The 26,481-nt window shown below is 40.2% G+C and overlaps 2 protein-coding genes across 2 annotated transcripts in view; one reads left to right on the top strand and one right to left on the bottom strand.

The window, feature by feature from the left end:
* DNAJC9 (DnaJ heat shock protein family (Hsp40) member C9) overlaps nt 1-1,476 on the top strand; it is an 8,374-nt gene extending 6,898 nt beyond the window's left edge. The window contains exon 4 of the mRNA XM_014524065.2: nt 223-1,476. Coding sequence (XP_014379551.1) covers nt 223-342 — 120 coding nt within the window. The 3' untranslated portion in view covers nt 343-1,476. The remainder of the gene's footprint in view (nt 1-222) is intronic.
* A 2,552-nt stretch (nt 1,477-4,028) lies between these two features.
* Nucleotides 4,029-26,481, bottom strand: part of FAM149B1 (family with sequence similarity 149 member B1) — a gene marked incomplete at its 5' end in the record, with an annotated part of 24,618 nt that continues 2,165 nt past the window's right edge. The window contains 14 exons of the mRNA XM_025214157.1: nt 4,029-4,673; nt 6,769-6,850; nt 7,989-8,114; nt 8,546-8,672; nt 13,127-13,351; nt 14,452-14,564; nt 15,037-15,090; nt 15,702-15,835; nt 16,080-16,267; nt 18,224-18,385; nt 19,010-19,129; nt 19,865-20,007; nt 20,792-20,924; nt 22,006-22,104. Coding sequence (XP_025069942.1) covers nt 4,600-4,673; nt 6,769-6,850; nt 7,989-8,114; nt 8,546-8,672; nt 13,127-13,351; nt 14,452-14,564; nt 15,037-15,090; nt 15,702-15,835; nt 16,080-16,267; nt 18,224-18,385; nt 19,010-19,129; nt 19,865-20,007; nt 20,792-20,924; nt 22,006-22,104 — 1,780 coding nt within the window. The remainder of the gene's footprint in view (nt 4,674-6,768; nt 6,851-7,988; nt 8,115-8,545; nt 8,673-13,126; nt 13,352-14,451; nt 14,565-15,036; nt 15,091-15,701; nt 15,836-16,079; nt 16,268-18,223; nt 18,386-19,009; nt 19,130-19,864; nt 20,008-20,791; nt 20,925-22,005; nt 22,105-26,481) is intronic.

The raw sequence follows: 26,481 nt of genomic DNA, 5'->3' as shown, positions 1-26,481 counted from the left end.
CCGGTATCTTCTTGCTTTTTTTATTTTAGTTGCCTCTGCCTTTTTACATCTTCAAATTTAGTCTTATAAATTAAGTTATCCCTGGTTAAGAAGTTCCATGGATTTTTTTTTTTTTTTTACAGTTTCTGTATTCCCTTCTGAATACATCCCAGCATCTTTATTAACAGAAACAATATAAATAAATACTTTTTGGTAACAATGTTATCTTGTTTACTTTTATAGACTAAAAATCAGAATCGGAAAAAAGACATGGACAACTTTCTGGCTCAGCTAGAAGCAAAATATGGAAATAAATCTAAAAAAGGAGGAAAGAAAACGGTACTCAAGAAAGGGAAGAAATAAACAGTTTGAGTTCCCAGCCTCTTCTTTTGCCCACATGATAACATCTCAATCTCAGTAAATATCTGTAGTCTTCCAGTTTATCAGTATATGGATGTATCAATCCTTGTAGATGGAAAGATACGGCAAAACGCATCCTGAAGCAAATGTAGATAAATTCCCTGGCAACTTTTAATGAAGGTTAAGTAGGTTCTTGATAGCTTAATATAAGAAAGTATTGTAATATTTGCTAATTGGGAGGTGTATGTCTGCTTGTATTTGAGTTGTGTAATACATCAAACCCTGCCAACTGTCACTGGTAAGAACAGTGGTTTTAAGACGGATCAGTTTATACTGAATCGTCATTTAAGGTGTCCAGCCATGTGAACCAACATGTGTTAGTAATTAATTAGTTTCTTGTCTAATCCTGTATTCTTTTTTATAGTCTCTGCACAGCAGTTCTCAATAGGGCAAGTTACTTTCAAATATGTCTGTATTTTTATAAATATATTTCTGAAACTAGCTTTAATAAAATAAATGATGGTTTTGCAAAAGTCTGCAGTACCTTTACTTCTCTAACCTGAAAATTGTTTTCATCATTCACTATCTAAAGTAGAGAAACAATGTCTTGAACAGTTGACATTCAACTGGTTCAAGTATAGTAGTAAAAACGGTATTACAGTATCTGACTACAACAGGGTCACTTGTCCCCTTAAGGAAGAGCAAATGCTGATCACTGGGAGCTTAAAAAAGCTAAGACAGAGCAGCAAACTGTCAGACAGTGGATTCAAGGCAGACAGTGGACTTAACCACTGGCTGCACAGAGTAGCTAGACTGCTGTGCAAAAGCCAGGGCCACAGGGAACCCCTCCATGTATCTGGGAGAAGATGATATGGTTGTTTGTTTGTTTGTTTGTATTTAAGGACTTTTATTAGTATGGTCTGGCTGAGGACCTAGCTAGTCAGGGAGCAAAAGCTGGCCTGAAGAAGCCTGGTGTGCACTGATGTCAAATCAACAATTAAAACGATGAAGACAAGAAGTCACTGCACTGGTATAGTTCATGAGTCCTTTGTCTGCAATCGGGTGTTTTTCAGAACCATTAATACCTGTCATGGTGTACTACAAAGTTAAAATCGGAATTAAAAAAGCTCAAGAGTTCATTATTCTTCAAAATAGAATATTTGTAAGATACAAGAATGTTCTCAAGCAAGTATATGGATGAAGCTAAGAAAATTCTAATATGTGAGTGTATGCCTGTGATAAGTTCATCAAGAAAAAACAATTTAAAGGCAGCAAAAATTCATATATTATGCAGCAATACAAATTTGAAGGGGTGTTCACTTAATTTCTGTATTGTAATTAAGATAAATCTGTGGGGGGAGGGGGATGTGCTATGAGCCTTTGCTGCTGGAAAGTAAAGGATGTTGGAAATGCTTATAGGCTTCCAAGATTAGTTCTGAAATGTAATAGAGTTTTAACAAGTTTCATTTAAAATATATTGTGAAGATTAAGTTAAGTTTTCAGGAAGCTAGCAGTATTCTATGCTGTTATCTTAAATCCTTATTGTAATTTATAGCATTTTAGCAATTACCATCCTATAGCAGTTAATGCAAAATATTTCTCACCAAGGAAATCATTTAATAGATGTTGGTCAACCTTCTATACAAAATATAGGAATTGTATCTGTTTTGAAACTGATTTGCACTTCACTGGATTTTGTAATTTATCTTTTGGTGCCAGTCTACACCTGCAAGTTACTAGCTGCATTAACACCATCTAGGCTAAATTTCCAGGCTGCCTTTAAGTGTTAGTGGATTGTAACAAATCCTTGAGTAATGGGGAAAAAATATTTTCGTCCCTAAAAAGAGGACATCTTAGTATGAACTGAATAAAACTGTCCTGACCAAGTTTTATTTTTGTTTCCATATAGCATGTAACAGGTATAATAACCAAGATTATTTGTGCCTTTTGGCTATAAATGGATTTACAATTAGTTAACTACATGCAGAAAATTCATGCACCTACCAGAGCGCTAACATAAACATAGTACATATATAAACATACTCGGCTAATTCTGAAGTGTTCTGGTATCCCATGTGTGATTAATATCAGAATTTGAGAGACTTAATGAATGGAATCTTTAGGGATCTAGCAATTGCTGAGTTGTTGAAAGGTCCCAAAAAGTCTGATAAGAGCTTTTCCTCAATACCACTCATGCTTCATGGGACTTTGGGTTGGATACAGAGCACAGCCTTTTGGTTTCCTTGCAGATGAGTTTGTAGACTTCTAGGATAAAGGGCTAATTAGGATATTCACTTGGTCCAGCTTGTTTTTTTAGCTATACAATCTTTAACCAAGAGTCTTCTATTATCTTCTATTCACACAAAAGGGAAAAGAAAATAAGTGGAAGCCAAAACACAAGGAAAAGCTTGAACTAGATGGAGAAATAGTTCCCTGTCCAGGCACCTGGACATCTTTCCCTTGACAGGAACTTCAACCTGTAAAAATAAATTCTGTCCCATAGTAGCAGTTTTCTTGCAGGAGAGAACAGGAAAGTTCTCTGACAAGATGCTAGTTTTCTTAATTATACATGATAGTATCAAACTACAAACTCAGGGGAAACTTAGAAAAGGGTTTTGATTTTTTTTAATTGTGTATAAAAAGTGACTCAGTTTCTGTTTAACAAAGCAGCAACTATCTTCACATGGTAGCAGAATAATTTGTTGTCCAAAAATATAGTAAAAGACTGACCTTGTCTCTATCTGTAGCCTGACACTTACCGGTACAAGTAAGTCCTGGAGCTAATCTCTACTGAAACAGCATTATAAATTTAAAGTTACTTCAGTATGAAACTTGCATTTCATGTGTAAGATTCATTTAAACCATAGTGTTCACTACAACGGAATACATCCCAGTATGTTGATCTCTTATGGCTGTAAACTGTCTAGCAGTGAAAACTGCAAAGCTGAACAAGTCCTGCATACTGAAACAGACACTACTTTGTTTAAAAAAACTAAGACAGACAGATGTATCCTCTGACATTACATCATAAATATTTCACTTTAAACAAAGAAGAGTTTTTTTTACTTTGAGTACTGCCTGAAATCATCTGGTGTAAAAGACTGCTTATGCCCCTTGAAAAGTTTCTTCTTTGTCATTGGTGGAGAGTTTTTAATGGATAATACAGAAAGGGAAGGTAATACACTACAGTTAAGCCTGCCACTTTAGAAGTATAACATTTTCTTTTTACCTTTGATTTACTTCCTTAATGTATAACTCAGCCTTTAGTACCTATCTCAGGACCAAATTTATCAAAATTACTTGAATAACAAAGTTGAACAAGGAGTAGTACGGTATATGCAATGGATATATTATTTTTCTATTATATTTGATACAGCAACACTGTCAGGCATCTTACTTTGAGGATTTTTTAAAATCTGAATTACTGCTAAAAAAATAAATATATTACTGGGAGAGTGCAATAGCTTTTACTTAAGTTAGTGGGTAGACAGCTGTTCCTGTAGTCCCACTGTTGTAATAACTGGACCCAAAGGGCATGCCCAGATGGGTGTGGTCCTGCGGTATGTTGTGCCACAAACACGTTTGCAGTGCCACATATTGCACAGTCCGGTGTTTTCTGCGCTGCAAGGATGCACTGCCTGAATGTGTGCTGCGCTAGATTTTTTCCTATAGGTTTTTTTGACTAGGCAGCGCGTGCTGCTGAAAAAAGGAGCTGGGCTGCCCAGAGCTGCGCTCCACTGCCAGCCAGGCTCCACGTGACAGAACTGCTGCAGCCACAGCCCTGAGAAGCCCTCAGGTAAGGCTGCTGGGGCCATCCTCCCCTACTCCACCAAGGGCAACTTGCTGCGCACTAAAGCGCACGTGGCACAGGCATTTCCTGGGACAAGTTGCTGCAGCACAAGGTGCGCTGCTGCTAGTTGTCCCCAGGGAACTAAATGTGGATGTGCCCAAAGAGTCCCGCAGCAATAATTATTCAACAACAGTTTGGCAGAGTAGCTGGTAGCCTTTGAGAATACAAGCATTTAGATCCACTAACTTGGTCTGCTGGTGGAAAACTGAAAGTGTAGCTACACTCCTGTAGTCTTTGGCAGTTACTTTGCTTTTTTTTTTTCTTTTAAATATTATACAAAATAAGACTCTTCATAAAGAAAGATGTTTTGTAAGTTCTTCTGTAAACAACTTTGACATTGCTGAGATTCAGCACTGATTCATGAAGTTCTGGACATGTTCACTGGAGATAGAAGAATCCTTCAGAGCACATCAAAGTCCCTGTCTGCTTCTTGTAATAGATCCACCTCGGCTATGAGTTCTCACAGAACCTTGTAGCTGCAAACCTAATAAAGATTAAGTAGAACTTTAACCACAGCTATTCCAGTTCCAGGTAGAATCAAAATAATGCACACATCTGCTTATCTTAATGTTAGTGTACTATTTTAAAAAACTAAAGTTTGTTACCAGCAAGTTTTAGTTGTAATTTGAAAACACAAGAGGTTTTTATATGCAACACTGTAATGCACTACATCCTTTGAAAAACTTTCTAGCAGTGAAATAATAGCATGAACATTCTCTGTTGACAGTTTTGTTGTTGTTTCTTAGGACCTAAAGATGAAAGTTATGCTGTAATAAACCTCAGAGATAAATAAAGGAAAAAAAAATTATAGGTAGGACCACACCTAACTTGCAGCAAGAGGAAACAATTTTTGTGATCTGCTTGCAGCGCACGGAGCCAATTTTGTGGGCATTTCATGTCCGCCCTGCTCTTCAATGCTGACTGGTGGAGAAGTCCCCACAGGGAGGAGGGATGGCTGCCATTTTGACTGCTGGCTGCCCTTCGTGCAGCCCTGCTCTCAGCACTGATTGGCAGAGGTATGAGGTGGCAGCCACAGTCTTGGTCGCTGCCCTTCATACCACCCCACCAGCTGGCACCTTCCCCTCCCGTAACGAGGACTGTTGGCTCCCACACCCAGCATTATTTTTTTTCCCCGGTTGATTTCCACACTTGTGGCCAATGTCATTTTTTTGAAGAGATTGCTGTGTTTCACGGTTTCTGCAAAAATCACAAAGCCACAATTCAAGTAGGTCTGTAATTAAAGGTCTTGGACATCCTGAGAATTGGTCTTTGGTGGGGAGACTGTTAGTGTAAAGCAGGGGTGGGCAAAATACTGCCAGCAGGCTTCATCCAGCCTGCCAGGCCATTCTATCCATCCCGTGAGGCCCCTAAAAAAAATTTAGAAAATGTATATTTATCTGCTCCTGCCTGTCAAAGATGACAGGAGCCAGGGGTAGTAGGACCCAGGGGAAGCTGGCAGGACTCAGTAGGAAAGTTAGCCTGGCCCTGCCCTACCCCCCAACCAGAAGTCTTTGCCTACTGCAGCTTGCACTGCTTTCTTGCCCACTGCCGGCCACTCCAGCACCATGTGGCCCCTGGCTGCATCATCGGACCACCAGCGCATGGGGCCCGCACTGGCACTGGCACCCCTGGAGCCAGGAGTGCGAGGGTGTGTGTGATTGTGTATGTCCATCTGTGCAATGAAGGAGGGGGCGAGAGAGAGCAATGAGGGAGGGAGAAACTGCGTGCATGTGTGCAATGAGGAAGGGGGAGAGAGAGAGAGAGTCCCACATGCACACTCCACCATACACACGTTCCCCCCCTCGCAATGCCACACACACAGCCCTCCGCACTCACACACCCTCACAGACCCCAGCAATCTTCCCCCCACAAACCCCATATCCACCCATACCCCACAAATCCACACCCACCCACCCACATGCTCCTACACCTACCCCCCACAGGCACACCCACAGATCCCCACAAACTTATACCCACCCCCCATGCCTCCCACAATATACAAGAGTAAGACTTTATTTTAAGCTTTGTGCAGTCCCCTCTATGTACATTGCACAAACCCAGGACAAAAATATTTTTTTTAATCGAATGAATGTTGTAGATGTTTGCTTTTTAGAATATAAGTTGGTATTTTTCTGGTTCTGAGATGGCAAAACCCCTAGCTGAAAAGAGTATTTCCAGGGGCAAGGGGAGGGACTTCTGGTGACAAAGGTCAGGGGTGAGGGGACTGGACTTCCAGTCACAAGATGGTGACCAGGGGGCGGGGCACCTGTCAAGGGGTGGGCAGGACTACTCATGCAGTCCTTAACAGCTTGCAAAATTTGGTTAGTGGCCCTCAGCCCGAAATAATTATCTGCCCCGGTGTAAAGTAAGCATATGAGAATAGCTTGGTTTTAAAAGTAATGTATTATCAGCATTTCCAAAATAATAGGGCAGCTTAGGACAAAGAATGACTTTGTAGTTGAAAAGGGGATTGATTATATACAATTAAGATCTTTCAGTTCCCTCCCCCCACAAAAAAAAATTGCCTGTCAAATGATCCCTGTGGTTTCACTAAAAATGAACTGATGCTATGCATGTACCTGGGCCTGCTGATCCTCTGGTGGTCCGGAGTTGATTAGTATAATCAATAATAGTGCAAGAACGTTGGTATTGCAGATCTGGCTGCAGGATAAAATATATTTGTTATTATTAATTATATATTATTCATTTGCATAACAGGTTTTTAACAGATCGCTTAGTCACAAACACACCAAAAATTCAATTTAAAACAATGTTTTTTTTCCTGGTGCTGGAGAACACTAGGTTCACAACTTATGCTGAAGAGGTCAAGGAGGAAAAAGGATTTATACTGTGGAATAAATCAGCATCTTTAAATGGGAGAGAAGACACTGCCTATTCCTAGTCTACCCCTACCTACATTAGTTAGAAGCCTCACAAGCCATTATCATCAGTCTTAGAATTTCTGAAAGTAGAGACATTTCAAAACAAACTTAGGAAGGTGTTTTCACAGCTAGTCATTCATCAAAGCTCAAGCCGTAACTGGAAACTAGACTACGTCTGATGCACAATTCAAAACTAGTGAAAGTTGTATTTTCATATATATATAAAAGATGGGACAAGAAGCCAAACAGACCATCTCCCAGTAAACGAAAAAGCTATATAAAGCTGCCTCAAATAACAAAACTGATCTGAAACTATTAAAAAAAAAAAGTGTAGTGGCTCAAGAAAATTCTGAGAATTATCCTACAGCTATTCAGAAGGTTAAGTAGATGGCCCAAGAAGTCTAAGTCTAAAACAGTGTAAACCACTTTTTCTCCTCCAAACATAAGGTTCATGAAAAGTGCCTGATTGACAGCTCTGGAGATAGAAATTTTATGTATAGGTCAAAATGTACCTATATATAAGTTCTGAACGAACACAAGCAGGGACAGTACCACTTTCTCTGTAAATGTGTACCACAAACCTGCTGTGGAAGAAATATTTCTAGGAGGAGAGTACAGTTTCTCTAGCTGAATACACTTGCAACTGGAAGCCAGCATGGGAACTCTCATGGTGAGGACACCTAACCTGTAAGAAACTCAGCTGAGTCCAGATTCTCATTTCACAGGAGCCATTTTTTTCTACCAAGCTGGGAAGATCTGAATTGATAATGCAAGGGCTACAGACTCTTTTGCTGTCACTATTCACTTGGGCCATCCAGTTCTCCTTTAACTGTTTATCAGTGCTAACTGTCAAAGCAAAAATCTACCAAACAATCTTTCTGTATATGGACACCATTTAGTTATATTTGCCACTTTACCCAAAATGCATGTGTTGTGTTGGGCCTTGAGAAATTATCAGGTAAGAAAAGTCTCTCTTGTGGCTGCTGATGGTTAACTTCATTTGCTACTGCGCTATGAGCGCGACTGGAAGTCCCTCGGGATTTCTGCAAAGTAAAAGAAAATTAACAGTCAGATTAGTTATTACAGCTGGATAGTGAAAAGTAAAATAAGAGTCTAATTGAAAGGAAACGGAGCCTAATCATCTGTGAGCTATTTAACAGAAAATAGAAAATAGTTGTACTGTCACTGGATCCTAAAGGACTCAACTCTGACCCAGTGCAGGTCAAAATTCATAGAGTTTATTTTTAGTATTGCAGTATTTCATTATCTTGATTATAATAATAATTATGCTGAATGTTTTTAGAAAACTTCAACAAGATAAATCTGGCAAACTATAACAATATAAAATCAGAAACAAAATCCAAGAAAGGATTCTTGGGCTTGCCAAGTAAGACAAAAATCAACATTATGTGCTACCTTGTTTCCAAAGAATAAAATAAAACATTTTCATCTGACATGCAAATTGGGACATTACCATTTGCTTTTGGGATCCCATGGTGCTCAGGTGCTCCACCACATCAGTAGTACTAATAGGTGGCAGGACATTATTTCGGCTCAGTGGCACAGAGGAGGGTGATGACAGCTTGTCATATGCAGTAGGACTAGAACCGACCAGTAGAAACAAAAAATATATATTAATGCCAGAGATTATGAAACTGATATGAGCTGAAGCAAATTAAATTATAAAATTTATGATAACATATGCTGAATTGTAATGTGAGATGCCATGCTATACTGGGTACAGGAGACTTAGGCATAAAGGAGGAGATCGACAGTGGACTAAACTGGAAAAAAATATTTTTATAAAACTTAGCTAGTAGTCCATGTTGCCTTGTTAGGGGTCTTAACATTGCTTTTTGTGCATGTTGTAAATGTGTCCATCTAGAACCCTCCAGAGACTCTAGGACAGTATGATCTGGTCAATACATCACCAGTAATATCAATAACCAAACAAAGTCTCAAGTTTCCACAATCCTAAACAAGGTCATGGGAAAAGTAATAGTAGCCCAGCTCCAACAGCCCTAATTGGATATTAGGAAAAACTCTCACTAGGAGGGTGGTGAAGCACTGGAACAGGTTACCTAGAGAGGTGGAGGAATCTCCATCCTTGGTTTTTAAGGCCTGGCTTGACAAAGACCTGGCTGGAATGATCTAGTTGGGAATGGTCCTGCTTTGTGCAGGGGGTTGGACTCATTAGATGACCTCCTGAGGTCCCTTCCAACCCTAATTTTCTCTGTTTGTATGATAATTACCTCCTAGCTGTACTTTAGAATCTTCCCAGACAGGTTTCAGACCTAGATATGATACTGAGATATTGGGGAATATCATACCTTGAAAAGTGGCAAAACATTCATTGTGCTGTATTTATTTATTTCCTTCAATGCAGATGACTGTAAAAATATTGCTATTCCCCCTATGCAGGAATCAAGAGTCAAGTACGAGGCTGTCATAGATGTCATAGAACTGCGAAGAACAACTGTTCGTACTCACCAAAATCTCCCCACACCCCTTTCTACAGAATCCCTTCAATATTCAATCTGCAGAATCACTTCAATATCTATGTTCAATTACAAAGACAGAACATGACATGGTATAAGCTAGGCTCCAATTCCAGCAATATACTGGTGACGTACAGGTATGCATATTGTTTGCACCTTAAGCAGATGATGTCATCTAGCTACTTCAGTGTCTAGAAGAAGTAAGTAGCTAGATGGATGAAAAACTATTCAGATTCATTGCAAACAAGTAAATATATTGGCTATATATTGTATATAACCCACTGTCCATCGAAATAGTTGATATTTCTGTCCACTGATTGTCTGGGAAGTATGCAATTTGCCAACCACTGTGCCCAAATAACCAAACTAGAGCAGGAGCCAGAAGCATCTTATAGATCTGTCTTTGTTACCTCAAGGATGAACTGCTACTTTATGCTCTCTGGCTGGGGCTGGAAATGGAAGATTTATAGAAGCTGCAACTGGTTCAGAATGCAGCAGCTCATCTAACCAGAGGTAGATAAAAGTACATTGCAAATACATACTGCTGAACTCCCTCCCTCTTTCATACCTAGAATCCTGGCATTCTTGGTAAAAGTTACCCTGCTACCAAACTTTCTGCTCAGAGCACATCAGGATGCTGTTATGTCTTCCCTCTTTTAGTTATATGCAAAACTGGCCTGTTTACACTGACCATTTCTGAATAGCAGCTCTGTCACTTTGCCCAGCAAGCCCCAGAAGGGGTGACAAACACCAAACTAATGATGCCAAACTAATGAAAAGTGTCTTGAGAGGGCCAAATTGGAGCTTAATGTTCCTTTTTTGGGGGACCTACATATTACAGCCTTTATTACAAAATATATATTTTTAAAAAACCTTACAGAGATGCTACTAAAATGTGTATTTTAGCAAAAGATTTTATTCCTCAGAGCTCAACTTCTCTTCCTGATTGAAATTATTATTTGTGATGTCATAATTTCAGTTTTAGAACTTCACAGAAAGAGCTGAAGAGTAGAATTAAAATGTTCTTTAGCTTGAGTTCAGTATTTCTCTAAAACATTTCTTGGGATCAGTAACACCTTCAACAAGACTGGGTGTAGCATTTCCTGCCCTCTTTTCAGTATAAATTATGATTAATTAACAACTATTGCAAAGAAGATACCCAAATCTAAGTTTTGACAAGAAAGCAAAAAGGGAAATACTTTAAACTATTCTGTTGTAACACACAGGGTATCCCAAAAATCATGTACGCAAACTAGTCATCAGTAATACCAAGATATATTGATTGAGTGCTGATACTTGTTTCCTTAGAAAGCAAGAGGAATAACTTACAATGTACACTACTATAGATGTTTAAAATGTTCATCCCTGAAATACAGACACTTGTTATAGTAGCAAACAACTAAGCAAAACAAAAAAATATATCTTTTTGAGACACCCTATACCATTTACTTGTAATGTATAAGTCTACCTGCACTTCGTTAATAATTTGAGATCTTAAACAAAAATTCCATTAATTGTTCAGCTGCACTGCTGGTTCTTGCTAACCTGGCAAATGTGGCATCTTAATTAGGTCCAAAGTTTCACTGGCCAGCTGCATTTTTCCAGAATGCATTCTTCTTCAACACAGAAATCCCGCCCCCCAAAACCCACACATTCAAAATCTGGTAAAAAGGCATAAAATACAGATACAACATTTGGCCTTAGAAATCTGCAGCTTCTTATCTGAAAGGTGTCTAAAAATCTCCCTATGGAAGAAATCTGTGATGACTTAAAAAGTTCAAAAAGTTTTTCCAACTAGAATATACTGATCAAAAATAGAATTATAAGAACAAGTTATAAGAATTCTACTTTAAAAATGCTGCACTACAATTTATAGCTACCTTCTACATGAGCAGGCCATGCTTGTGAAACAAGCATTCGAGACATTATTACATACATATGGCTATGGGATGGTCAAGAGGGGAGGACATTCTGGAATGATGTAGTAAAAGAATTTGAAAGTATAACCAACACATTAAAAAGCCTCTCCTAGGAGCCCACTGCATGCATTTAGTACATATGCCAAGAATAAAAGGAGTATTTTAAGAAATATAAAATTCAGGACAGTGAAGAGAACTATAATCAAAAACTGAATACAGAAAGATAATCTACAATGGGAACAACGTTTGAAAACAAGAATTTACTGAAGACAGACTGGATCAATTTATGAATAAATAAAACTATTCTTAAAGGTGCTGCAAAGTTAAAAGAAAAGGTCACGTCACTGTCAGAAATACATACAAAACACTGCCAGTAGGCTGGCCTGGGGGTTGTTCAACACAAAATGCTGATTCACCTTTGCAAACTGAAGATTTTTAGTGTTTGTGAACTTCAGTGACTCTTCCAAGTTTACTAGTAATGCTCTCAGAATATATTGTTTTGGTGCATCACAGGACTCAAAAACATCAGAGATCAATTAGAGATTTTTGGTATCTGTGGCTTCTCAGAACACGGTATTTGTATATCCAGCACTTGATACTTACACTCCAGGAAAGGGTGTAATCTAGCTGCACTTCTAAGTGCTGGCTGGAAAAGTATAAAAGCCTCATTTGGATGTAGCCAGATTATAGGAAAACATTACAATTCTGGACATAATCCAAAGCTCATAGGGGTCAAGAAGAGCCTTTCCATTAGCTTCACTCACATTTAGAGCAGGATCTCTAAGATCAGCATGTTCTCTACAATTTAGTCTGGGTCAGCTGTAGGAAGAGATACTTAAGTACAAGAAGGAGACCAGACTATTTTAAATCTATCTTTAAAATAAGCTCAGAAGAAGGATCCCTGAACATCAAACACAACATGGTGTTCATCAACATCTATACTGATGGGACATGGTATCGACAGGATATCCACAGGAACTGCCTGTCACTGGGGGAGTTCCTTGTGAAAATGTACAATCTGAGACAGATACTAATGAAATGAAGTCTGCTCTGCAGCCGTTAGACAGCATGCAGAGATGTAGTTACCCTTAAACAGAACTGCAAAATTGCTTACACCAGTGGTTCTCAACCTTTTTAGATTCAAGACATCCCTTGACAAGCTTGAGGCTCTCAGAAAATGCCAGCTTTCACTTTTCACTTGTTTTTTGACTATGAAAAAATAGCAGAGCAATTCTTCTGTTGCAAAGAACTCGGACCACAACAGATCAAAATGGTTTTAACATCATGGACTCCTATTGAAATCTCTAGGTTTATCTTGGGTGAATTGTGTTTGCATATCAAACAGCGCCAACGTTGTGCAGCACCTCACAACACCCTAGAAAGGATCTCAAGACACCTCAGCATGCTGCTTCAGCAACACTAGCTCAGGCAGTTTATAAAAGCATGGGTTGTTGCACAGTAAAAATATTTGGTCAATTTTAACAAAATTAGTAATTTCAGCTCTCTCAGGGGACTATGCTTGAATTAGAAAGAAGTCATATGCTTTCTCTCCATTCACCCTTTTTTGTTCCATTTTTATACAGACTTGGTTTAAAAAACCTGATAATTTGAAGACAAGAAACTGTTTTTTAGACATACAATCGTGTTCCTTTGATGACATTGTCTATGGATCTTGGTGTTCCAGAGCGAGAATGGTTAGTGCTGATGGGATGCAGAGTGCGTGGTGGTGGGTTTCGCCTTCTAGTGGAATGAGCAGAATATGATAGAGATGATGTACTGAGCTCTAGAGGGTGATTTGGTCGACTTCTGGCTGAGAGAAGGGAACTGGAGCCTGGCCTCAGAAGTGGTTTGTCATCCAGATCTCTAACAGAATCATAGAACCAAAATGAAACGTATATAAATGTGGTCATTATGACACACTACATCATATACAATAATAACATAATATATCAATGCAGCTGGTAAACCTTTTGCACCATTGAATAATAGGCCGCTGCCTATGCTACAAAGGGATAGGGTAAGAAAGAAACTGGACTTTATTCTTAATAATCCTGAAATGTTCAGACTGAAGATACTAGAAATATAAGCATCATTGTTATTATTCACAGGCTACATACAGAAACAACACAGACAGTGGTAGTTTCTCACCCTCCTGGCCTGTGTTAGTTCAGACTTAAAAGATCCATCTCCAGGGATGAAAGACAATTTAGTTTCCACATTCAGGCTCATTCATACCTTGATCTCTCTGATGAATGACAGTGAGGATGCCAGTTAGTGTCAGCTGTGATGTAGACACCAGCTCTCAAAGTGACAAACCAATTGTAATAATAAACAAAAAGTTCTTAACACCTTGGGGTTAGGTAGCTAAGGTAGGTAAGCTGGTGGAGAGAGAGACACCACTAATTGTTTCCTCTGTAGACCAAGTTAAAACCAAGTTTAGGTCAGAAATGGATGTTTAGTGCTCTCATTTCATCTACTGCACATCACAGATCTACCAAATAATTTGCACTGTTTGGCAAGACAGGCCATTCTTAGAGAGAGATACAAGAAATGAAAGACGCTTGCTAGTGGTACAGTGGTAGAACTGCAAGAAGAGAAGAAAATGCTATAGCATAGTCCCTCCCCACAAAGTTCTCTTTCTAGCCAAACTGTTTTTATACGAACATACAATCACAACGTAAAAAATACCATCAATACTTCATCTTTTTTTCTTCTCCTAAGAAATTATAGTAAATTAAACAGACCTGGGTACTGATTGAGCAATGTACTTAAGCAAGTGCCTAAGTTAAGCACATGATCAACTTCAATGAATTTTCACATCACCTTACACAAGTTGCACATGCTTAAACAGCTTTCTGAATCAGCATTCCAAAGCGCAGAAGACCTCCACTATTTTTCTTCTTTAGCATTCAAGACCTTTGGTTTTCTACATTTCTACAAAGACAAAAAGCTACTAGTCTTACAATATTTTGTCCATTAAAGGCAGATTCCTTTGCTGTAAGTGGATCCCATGTATCATCATCAAACCATTTAGACTGCGCTGAGAGCTACCACTTGATCCTTGAGAGAAATTTGTCTGCAAGTCAAAACAGAAAGCTAAAATTTACTTTTTGACATGATAAAGAAGCATACATTTTTGCCTTTGGAAAACAGAAGTCAAGTCCTTTCAAAGGAAGTTTTATATTATTATACCTGTATATCATACCACACAGTGTATTATTTTTAGGAATACATTTTCACCTTGACAATACTTTGTATACATTTTTATGCAAAGTATCTACTGCTGTGCTACATGCTGTATGTAAAGCTTCGCAACTGAGGCTTCCATTTGTGTAAAACAATCTTGTGACAGGGTGCATAAATAACTAAGTGATTGCTGTAAGGGAATCATCATCATGATCCCACTTTACATTATATATGTGCTCAGACATATTGTAAAGATAAAAACTGGAAAGTTCTCAGAGGCTGACCTAGAAAAGTTTCAAATTCCACCCACCATACGAATACCAACAGCATGAACACAGCTTTAATTTCTCCAGCATACATACTTGAGGTGTTTTTCTCCTCTTGTTGGTTTGGCGGCCACATCTGGCTTGTGGACACTACACATACATACAGTAAGTTAAACATGAGGAAGAGGTAAAGGATTATACAGGAAAAGTGGGGAGAAAGAAATAAAAAGGAAAGAGTTGAGTTAAAAATGGGTTAAATGAAAGTAATACTTTGGTCTCAGCATTTTAAGGTCATCTAATCCTATAGTAGAGCATGCAGGCCCAAAAGCTGTGCTAGGAAAAAAAAAATCATATATTTCAGAAGTAAAGTTACTTAGAATTTAATAGTATAGGTTCTGATCTCCAGCTGATCCCTGGAAATAGCTGGGGAACCATCTCTAGGAAGCCTTTCATCCACACTAATCAGGATCTCACAATTTAGCTCAAGAAATGGGAACCATTACTGTCCTAAAAATCACTATGTTTTAGTCCACTATAAATAACATGACAGAACAACAAAACTTAAACAGAAAAATAGGAATAGAAAAAAATGGACTGACAAATAACAAATCTAAAGTTTTAGTAATGATCATACAAAGGCAGCTCCTAATTTTAAAAAGAAATCAAGGCAAAAATTCTCCTCTGGAAACATTAATCCTGCCTGTTGAGGCAGTGACATCTCATCTCAATCTGAAGCCAACTAATAGGCCAGTAGAGCTTACCAGATTTGAGGTGATGGCGGGTATTTTAGCTTGCGGCACTCGAGGTAATACCAATGGCATAGGTTCAAACTGCCTAAAAGGGCTCTCAGAATCTGTTTTTATCGTTTCAATGGTTATAACATTTCTTTCATCATCTGGGAAAAATAACAAGAGAAGAGAATCCAAATCACTACAGACTGTAAGCACTGATACTTTTATGGAGTTTAAATCCACTTTGAATCAACTTCACTGTACAGTACAAATATTGTATTTGGGCATATATCAGATTCTAGAAAGATAATACTTATTAGTTAAGTAATTCACACAGTATTCCTTTTTTTTTTAAAAGCTCTACAGAGTTATATCTTTTTCAAATTTAAGTTCAAAACTGACCCTTACCAGTGACTGATCCTTCCCAGTGCCTGCAGACTAACTCTTTCATATAGCCCAGGACTTCACTCCATACATCATCAAACACATATGTGAGCACAGCATCTTTCATGCAGTGATATGGAGAGACAGGAGGAAAACCTAATTTCTGTCTATCAAATGGGAGTCCCATTTTCCTTTCATGTAATTCTTCCTCCCTGTAAAGAGAATGAGAAAGATTTATACCTGGACTTAGATTAATTGCTTTCTCTGTTCCCCACTTTTTGTTGCAATTATTTACTGTGTTTAATCACTGGTTATGATATTAGCTATAAACGCATGTCTCTGACTACTTCCTCTGAAGTAAAAATGTCGTATTTCTCATACAATATTAGTTTGTTGACAGCTGACAGCGCACTTAACAAATATTAGCTATCCCACTGAATCCAATCTCATGGGCAGCAAACTATGCTGGATATGGCAATGGAATGGCAGTCTACTCCAAAGATTGTCACTAACTTATTTTACAAATCATTTTACCTCTCCATGTGCTGTCTCAATTTATGAGTATAATGATAGTTACTCTCTTTTACAAAATTATTTGAGATTCACAAATGAGGAATTCAATGTAAGAAACAAATATTTATATTTATAAACTAGGTACTTCTGGTGAGTTAGTAATCTTTATTTACCTCACAACTAGGCAACCATCTAACAGTGCACATCACAGCAAATGACCCACGTTTAGAGACAGAGAAGATACTAGCTACAGCTTTGTATTACAACTTCCAGCCTATTGATCTAACAGCCATTAAAAACTTAGGAAAAAAAATAATTTCATTTCAAATAATTAGAAATAAACAATTGCTAATTCATCAGTAGCTAGGGCCCCCATCTATGGCATCTTCTACAGGACCAGTCTATTGAGCTCTGGAGCATGGGAGACATTTACTCCGTGCAAGAGCATGATATATCTGTCAAGAGAGATTTCAAATGACATGACAGAATAAAAAGCAGAGACTGGAGCTATTTTTACAGCATCAGTATCTGCTACTTGATTTAGTACTTAATATCAGAAAGCTACAAACTTTGAAAACAAAAAAAGGCCAGCACTAAAGGAAGTATATTTTTAAAAGGGATTAATAGTGCCTCATAAATTCTTTGCTGGTTAATTGCTCACTGCTGACATGTTTCCTACTTCTCCCCGTCCTTTATAAAGTATGGAGCCCAGAATTGGATGCAGTACTCCAGCTGTGGCTTCACCAAGGCCGAGTAAAGTGGGAGGATGACATCTTGGGTCTTGCTTGAGATGCATCGGTAGATGCAAGCCAAGATGTTATTTGCTTTGCCAGCTGCGGCATTGCATTGGTGGCTCATATTCATCTTGTGGTCAGTCATGACCCCTAAGTCTCTTTCGGAAACTGATACATGCCATGTATCAGTTTGAAACTCACTATCTGTACAAGTGGCTCTTTTATTTTTTCAAATCAATTCAAAACTAACTGACAATCAGAAGTTCATGCTTATTTATTAAGAAGAAAGCTATGTGCTTGCACTAGGCAAGTCACACAAAGTGCCAGCTCTTATAGAAACCTTTTACGTCCTCCTTTTGCTGGAAGCAAATGGAAATTATTATTTATTTTATAAATACCAAGTCCATAATCACTCCTAATTGCTACTGAGGAAGTGGAAAGGCACAATACCATATAAGTAATAACAGTCTGGACATCAAAATGCAGAAATGGAACTAAGCACACTGTTGCTTAACAAATAACAATAAACTTCAACTCGATAGGCAGAAAAGCACCCTGTTGATAAATTTACTGATTACAGACCATTATGTAACAGGAACAGTCTTTGATTATTGTGGAATAAAACACAGAAGAAACAGCATAAAGAATTATAAAAAGAAGATAAAAAATTTTGAAGGAAAAACACAGCGAAGCAAAAATACTAATTCAAGGGTTTGGTTAGATATACATCGTTTCCCAGTTCTTCTCCATCAGACGACTTAAAATTTCTCTACAGGTCTAAGATTTCTGAAACAAGTGTTTTATCACATGGATTATCTTTCAATGTCAAGAAAAAAATACAACAGGTCTTATCATTAAGCAGCAGAAATTCCAGGCCACTCGTATTACTTGTATCTTTATATTTTAATATTTAATACCTACGCGTCTTTGCAGTCAAATGCTAAATATTCTTCCATTATTCCTTCAGAGACAATCACTCCATCTTCACTCTCCATGGAACACAGGACAGGTGATTTTGAAAAGTCAATGCCTTTATGAATAGGAGTAACAGAAAGAGGTACCTTCTTGCCAAAAACACTAAACCTGAACACAGAAAATTTTTGTAAAAAATCAGAAAATAAAAGGAACATGCTATTCTGTTCATAATAGCAGCACTCAGCTTTTCCTTCAAAGTGGATTAAGAAGCATGGAACCTTTTGCTTGGGATGCCATAGGACAAGTATGAAGGACAACAATTATCCTGTGTATTGTGGCTATTAACTTCTTAGATTTTTGTATTTTAATGCTTACTGAAATGCTCAAAGAAGTTATAAAAACAAGTTTAAATAAACACTACACTAAAATAGTGCTTTGTATCTTTAAACCACCTTAGAAATATTCATAAGAATGTAATATAATTGGCAACAAAAACAGCTGCTGTATATACAAATCCTCAATAAGCTAACACTGTGAAAGTCAGTAGGTTTATTTATTAGCCTACTGTACCACAATAGGCCTAGTTGAAAGGTCTTACACCTTCTTGAATGTAATATAATATTTCTTTTAACTAACAGACTATACTCTCTTCAAATACTCAACCCAAAACAATGCTGATGTTTGACTTCATATGCAGCTCATAAATTAAGAAATGAGTTGATCTTTGCAATCCTTGGATAGTAGCATAGTCTGCATATATTTGCATGTTGAAGGAGAATTAATGATACTTACTCACTAAAATCTTTTTCTGGAGCTTGACTTATGTCTAAGGAACCTAAATTGCCAGAAAGTGAACTTGAATACCATCCATACCCTTCATCTGTAGGGATTACTACCTGCTTTCCCAGTATCCTATGATATTAAAGAGAACATTAAAAAAAAGTCAGAAAATGCTGTGACTAATGGTTGAAGTTAGCGTGATTTATAAACAGAAATTTTGACACTGAACATATTACTGGGAATCCATGTGGACACCAAAACTATAGAAAATAAGTTTGCTTGCTTGTTCTCATATTCATAGATCCCTTTGGCAAACTTTTCTCATCTGAAAGATGTTCTACTTTACTGATAAAATGTACATGTAGTTTGCATTAAGAGAATTTTTGGTTTTATTGTCGTCAAATATTAAATATTTCCAATATTAGCAAATCTGTCAAAGTACAAGAGCTAAAAATGTAAGCAAAAGATGTAAATCTCCAAATAACCTTCGTAAACTAATGAGCTATTTATCTGGAGAGAGGAAATGTTAGTCTTTTTCAAGTAAAATATCAAAAAATAGACATCTACCGCTAATTACCATGCCTTGCACTTTTTTCTAAGCAAACATTATTTTAAGGCCCAAGCCAGATGAATACAACAACAGTACTCCAAATAATATGAGCTCTATAGCACTGGATGGGCTATTTATTAATAACGGTGAAATTAGTTTGACAAACAGACCACAGACTGTATCTTCCTACACTGTTACTATTACATACATTTTGTAACAGTTCTAATGATGTTTAAAATAAAAACTTTTTTAACACTAGAAATTCGGCTCTTTTATAGTTCTGTAACATTGCCAGCATTAACCCAGCAATAAAATACCTGAGATGAGGAAAGCTAGATGTCCACTGTTGGCACTCTTCCTGCAGATCCTCAACATGCACACTTGCTTTCTGTTCATATAAAAGTTCATCAATTTGTCTGAACATCTGCTGGACTTGTCGTGTGGCAGCTTTGTCGAATTCCTTGAGAAAAAATGTTATCCAGAAAAGGTTAACAAACAAGATTTGAGGTATTTTTTGTAAAGCAACTTAAACTGGAAAAAAAAAAAAGCATTTGTTTAAACTTTAGCAGAATTGACCTAAACAATAGGGACCTCTCTGACATATGGACACATAAGATCATCTTTCCACTGGAGACAATGCGGACTGATGTAAGTGTTGATACAATAGTACATACAAAATTTGGACCAGCACAGTCTCCATTGGCTGCTTTAACAACAAAGATTTTGAAATGTTTGTTTTAACTAAATAATAACAAAAGAAAACTGAATGGCCATTGAGACATGGCAATTCAGGAAAAACAGTTAGAAACATGACACATATGACCCTTTTGATGATACAGGAAAATATTAATCAGGACCACAATAGTAGCAAGCATTAAAAAAAACCCAACAAATACAAAACCAAAAAACCTCTATGAGCAATACAAAAGGTTACCAAAACTTCATGAAACCAATAGATAATCAAGAGCCAGCAAGTGATAAACCTCCTTATGTTTTGAAAGCTTTAACCTAAGAATACTGAATCTATTATTCCTAGATATATTCTGAGCAAACAGTAAGGAAGAGTCAGAGGGAGACTTAAGAGAAAGAACTTTTCTTCTCCCATGACTAATACTATAGCATTATGCAAGGCTCTCATCTTAACTTTAAAAGCTTGCAAAATGTACTCACAATGCTAATTTAACTTAACACAATGTTTCCATTATCTTTCCTGTATTTAATATGGAGGACTGTGTTCTACTCACATCATAGCCCCAGGAGAAGACTGAGCTGCCTTCAGTGGAGGTGCCTGCGTAACTCTGGCTAGCAGACCATGAGTTCCCATTGTCAGCTGATGTAGTAGCTGGGCAATCTGAATCCTTCAAGATTTCAGGGTCACTAAAATGCCGATTATGCAGGGAGGAGGGGAAAAAATTCTTATAGGTGGATAAATAAATTAGAGACATTCACAAGTAGGTAAAGTACTTTTTACTTTGTGTACAGAAAGGGATATGTATCACAGCTTAGCTCTCAAAAGCCCTTTCTGTGTGATAAATATTTAATTTGCAGGCATTTGAGCAGACACCACAGTGCACATACACCCATCTAGCCCAGACCCTGACATAAATTTACAAAAGTAAAAAAGTACTTGGCTTGGCTTCAATGGTACATAAAGGCTGCAGGATTGATCTCTTAAAATTCAAAGTCCAAATGTTATTTTACTACCCTTCTACCTTTGATTATGTAGATAAATACTAGTTCAACTTTGTTACCTCTCAAAAATTACTCTCCCTAACTCTTTTTTATAACATAAAATATTCAGTCCACAACATTTACAAGTCAATGACAAAACAGATTTATTATCCATATTGAATATTATTCCAAAATGGATGTGCTCCTATGCGTATCTACTAGGTCTTGAAAAAAGTACCACATCATCCAGCTAAAATGAACCCACTAGTAAAGTATAGAGTCAATGTCCTGGTAAGAAATAGTAGGAAGTCATAAAGAAGCAGGGCTGGAAAGGACCACAGGAGGTCATCAGGGGATCCAGTCCCCAGCTCAAGGCAGGATCATCCCTGTCTGGAGCATCCCAGCCAAGCCTGGGTTAAGCTGCTGGAAAAGGATGAAAATGTTGGAATGAAATTGTCCCCAGTGGCTTCAATCTAGGAAGCAGTGCCATCCAGACAGATCCCTGTGACTCTCCTGTGTCCCATTTTCAAGAGAATTTATGCAGATGCAAAGGTCTGAACAAACCATCTTATTGGACTGAGGCCTATGGTACTATCTTTGGAAATCAAGCATTAGTAATGTAGCTATGTTGTTGAAGATGTAATCGCAAGCATAATTTTTACAGATATTTTACTTGCTTTTATAGACATAATTTTATCATTTTGATATCTGAGGACAGAATCGAAAGATGTCTGTTTATCTTATTGCCTTCAGACAAAAACAAAGTGTCTGTTGCTATTTCAGATACCTTGAAGCTTCTTCATAACTTTCAGTGCTTGGGATAGCTGAATAAATGTCATCTAGTAGCAGGGGATGTTGTGCTAAGGCATTTTTTGTAAGTCTCCGTCTAAAACAAAACAAAAAGCATAGTGTGACTTGAGTTGTGACAATAAACCTCACAACTCGGAACTCCTTCTAGGGCATAAAAGTATCCTACTAGCTTTCAAGAAAAATACTGCATGCATACATAGCTGAACCTGCTTTATGTCCCCACATTAATGTCACTACACTAACGATCTATAAGTACTCTTTTACCGATTTTTATTATCATCCAAACCTTAAACTTGAGCCATAACAAGTAACTGTTATTTGTTGTTTTTTGTTTTTTCAGATATGCTTTCCAGCCCTCACGGCTGTGGGAAAGTTTGAAAATGTAATGACAGTACCGAAAAGCAAAACAATAAAGCAAATATAAAGTACACAAACTTATTATTTTGTAAAAATCTCATGACTTTTAAATCAATCATGGTTTGTGCACATCTGAACTCAGAAGGTGGAGAAAATGGAAGTTATCAATGAAAATATAAAACTTAAGCATTGCTCTTGAAATGAGTGCTATCGCTTCAGTTTGCTCTGCAGTGGTGCAGGGTTCTACCTAAAATTAAACAATGCAGGACTGCAGCCTCGGTTTGCCTCTGACATTACTTTGTGAAAGTATAGTGCCAAATTCCTTAGTACTATCCAAGCTGAAAGTTATTAAAATATCTTTGTTTTTACATTTAATTCCTCAGGTGGTATCGCTGTAACTCTGCCACATAATCATAAGAGATTTCCCTAACAGATTGGATGCTGGAGTAAATGTTATCTCCAACAGTGACTACTAACAAATGATTTAGGACAGTGGTTCTCAACCTTTTTGCCCCACTGGCCAGAAGAGTGGCCCAAAGCTGGTCCACAGGCCAGACAGAGCCCCAGATGCCAGGATCAGGCCTTGGAGGCCAGTACTGCTCCCTCTCCTCCCCCACCCACAACTTGCCCTATGTGCTGGGATTGGGCCAGCAATGCTAAGTGCTGGCATTTTCCAAGGTGTGCCTTGAATCTGATGAGAAGTGCCTTGAGTCTGATAAAGTTGAGAACCACAGGTCAAGGGTAACAGTGCTGCAGTTAAGGTGACTGACCTGAGCACAAAATGGATGCACAAATGACTGCGCAAATCTATGCACAACAGGTACCTTTTGTCACTACATTTCCAAGGGCACTCAATATAAGTTAACCAGCTGTTGCTACGAACTCACCCCTCATCTTCCACGCTTTTCCTGCCCAGGGATCTGCTTTTGTGGTTCCCTCACCTTAGCATTTTGTTGCTGCCTATGTCTGGCTGAGAACTCAAGAGTTAGTCAGTAGCTTAGATTCATATTAAGTGTGTCATTAGCAGGGATCCTGGTTTTCTCTGATTAAAAACCCCAAATCCATGATAAAAATTAAAGGCCCCCCATAACACTGCTGGTGCCCCGCATTCCCCCCCACAATCTCAACAGTCCTCCTGATGCCCCTTGCAACAGCCCCCCAGACATGCAGACACTGACACCCACCCCAGCAGGTAAGTGTGTGTTGGGGGAAGGGGCAGAGCAGGGGAAAGGGAAGGTGCTGGGGGGGTAGATCAAGGAAGGGGGGGGGGTGCCCCTGTGTCCACTCCCAGGAGGAGGGCCGGGGGTGAGGGCAGGGGTGCCACTCCGTGGAGCACACACATGCCGGCCGGACGGTCTGACAGGAGGTTCGCACATGGAGGCTGCCACCGCAAATCTGCCACTGCACCCTGCACTACCATCCCACGGCTACCTGCATGGCTTTGTGGGCAAGGGCGCAGCAGCGGCAGCGCAGTGGCAACCACCATGTGTGGGCCACATACGTGCCACCCAGCCGGGGGGTGAAACAGGGGGCTTCCATGCAGCAGCATGCCCCGCAACTGGCTCCACAGCTCTGCGGTGGGGCAGGGTGGTGGCGGTGGCTGCATGCAGGGTGGGGGGGCTCTGCAGGCAAGCACTGCCATCGCGGAGCCATGCCCTTTGCCCCAGGATCATAGAGGTAAGTGGGGCATGGGGGCTGTGGTGCAGGGCTGGGGAAGATGGTTGGGGGCTGAGGGAGCGGGGGGTGCTGCCGGCCCCAGGAGGTACATCGCAGCTGGGAGCAGGGCTGGGAGTGAGGGCAGGGGTGCCCCTCTGCAGGGGGCTTTACAGGCAAGTGATGCGGGGCACAGTGTTGTGGGGGGGGGGGGGGGGGGGGGGGGGGTGGGGGGCTTGGGCTTGCACGCGGTGCTGCTGCTTACCTGGAGGCCCGTGATGGCGATGACAGCCGCTGCCTACAAAACTGCCCGCTGCCGCCGCACAGCTGTGCCTGGTGCTGTGCAGCCGGCCACTTGGTGGCAGCAGCAGCGTGGTGGTGGCCAGGCAGCAGGCTGCCATCCCCACTACCATTCTGCACTATGCCACTGCTGCCGGCTGCACAACTCTGAGCATGGCTTCGCGGCTGCAGCAGGAGGTTTTGTATGCAGCGGCCATCACCTCTGTCCCTCTGTCTATGTTTATCTCTGGCCATCCATCTGTCTATCTGCCTAGATACCTATCTATCTGTCTTCATCTATCCATCTATCTGTCTCTCCATCTATCTCTACCCTGATATTTCTATTCATCTCTCCATGTATCATTTAGCTATATGTATCTGTCCCTCTCTATCCATCTCTGTCTCTATTGCCCTCTCTCTCTCCATCTAGGTATCTCTATCTAGTCATCTCTATATCCATCTCTCTGTGTCTCTATGTACCTATATCCCTCTTTCTCTATCCATCTATCTCTATCTCCCTAGATATCTCTATCCATACATCATCTACCTATGTCCATCTCCATCCATCCATCCAATGAAGCAGACCATCCAACTATCTCTATCCATCTCTGTCTATCCATTTCTCTCGATCTCCATCTACCTACATAGATATTTCTATTTATCTAGCCATGTATCATCTAGTTATCTGTCCATCTAGCCAATGAACCAGTCACCTATCTGTCCGTTTCCATAACCCCATCCACCCATTCATCTGTTCATCCAACCATCCATCTCCATAACCCCTGTCCATTCATCCATTCCTTACTCCTCTCCACACACCAACCGTATAACCCTGTCTACCCATCCACCCACACATCCATCACCTATTTCTCTCTACCTAGGTATCGCTATCCCTCTATCCATATACCTATCATCTAGCCGTCTATCTCTGTCCATCTCCACCTCTCACCATCCCTGTTCCTGCTTTCTCTCTCTCTCTCTCTCTCCCCCCATCATCTCTCTGTTGCCTTGTGGTGCTCAGACCCATTGAGCCACCAAATGGTGGCAGAGACCCAGAGCAGATCCTACCAGCCCCCTGCCCCCCCTCCCACTCCTCTCAAGCCTGGTGTCCAGCTCAGCCTGGGGTGCCCAGCAGCATGGAGCAGCCCCCAGCACTGGGGAGGGGAGGCTGCAGCCCAGCTGGGCCCAGATCATCCTCACCTGGTGGCCTGGACCCAGAATGGCCTCTGACCCCTGCCAGGTGCAGCTTCTGGGGCCATGGAGCTCTGGGAACTGGAGGGCACGGGTTTGCTGGGCAGATGCTGTGGGTAAGAGCAGGACATGCACACAGAACCCAGGCATCCGGGACACGGATACTGGGACACACACACACCACTCCCAGGTGTCTGGGATATGTGCTCAGAACCCAGACCTCTGGGACACCCCGCCCCCCCCAGCATTCAGGACACACAACCTGGGCATTCAGGACACACACACATGCATGCACGTGCAGAACCTGGGCATCCAGGACACACACACATGGAATCCAGGCCTCTGGGACAGACATACAGACAACACCCTGGTTTTACACACACACACACACACACACACACGGCATCTGGGATGCACACACACAACCATCTCTCCATACATCATCCAGGCTTCCAGACACACATATACACACACACTATGCACGCATCCTGGACACACACACACACACACATGCATAGGACCCGGGTGTCGAGGACACGCACACATAGTACCCAGGCGTCCAGGACACAGAAACAGACACATGCTCACAAAACCCAGACATCTGGGACACGTGCACGTGCATACACACATGCTTTCCCCACAGCAGCCCCTGTGGCAAGGTTTGAGATCCCAGGGATGGGTGCACCAGACACCCCCACCCCAGGCTATGCAGCCTGTCCTTCCCAGCTCTGTGTCCCCAGGGCTGGGGGGGTCCCTGCAGCACCACAACCCCCGAGGGCAGGCCCCAAGCCTAGCTCCTTGCGTCACTGGGGCTGCCTGAGGCCTGCCCAGTGGGGCAAGAGGAAGGGTCCATCAGCCAAGATTCAGAGCATCTCCGGGCCCAGCCCTACCTTGCCCCCATGCTGGCGTCTGCCCCCCACTGCTGCCCCGGGACATCACGGCTGCCCATGCCAACATGTTATGGCTGGCCCCA

This window comes from Alligator sinensis, unplaced genomic scaffold, assembly GCF_000455745.1.
Source record: "Alligator sinensis unplaced genomic scaffold, ASM45574v1 scaffold1274_1, whole genome shotgun sequence".
Classification (NCBI taxonomy): domain Eukaryota; kingdom Metazoa; phylum Chordata; order Crocodylia; family Alligatoridae; genus Alligator; species Alligator sinensis.
This window is presented reverse-complemented; position numbering and strand designations above follow the sequence as displayed.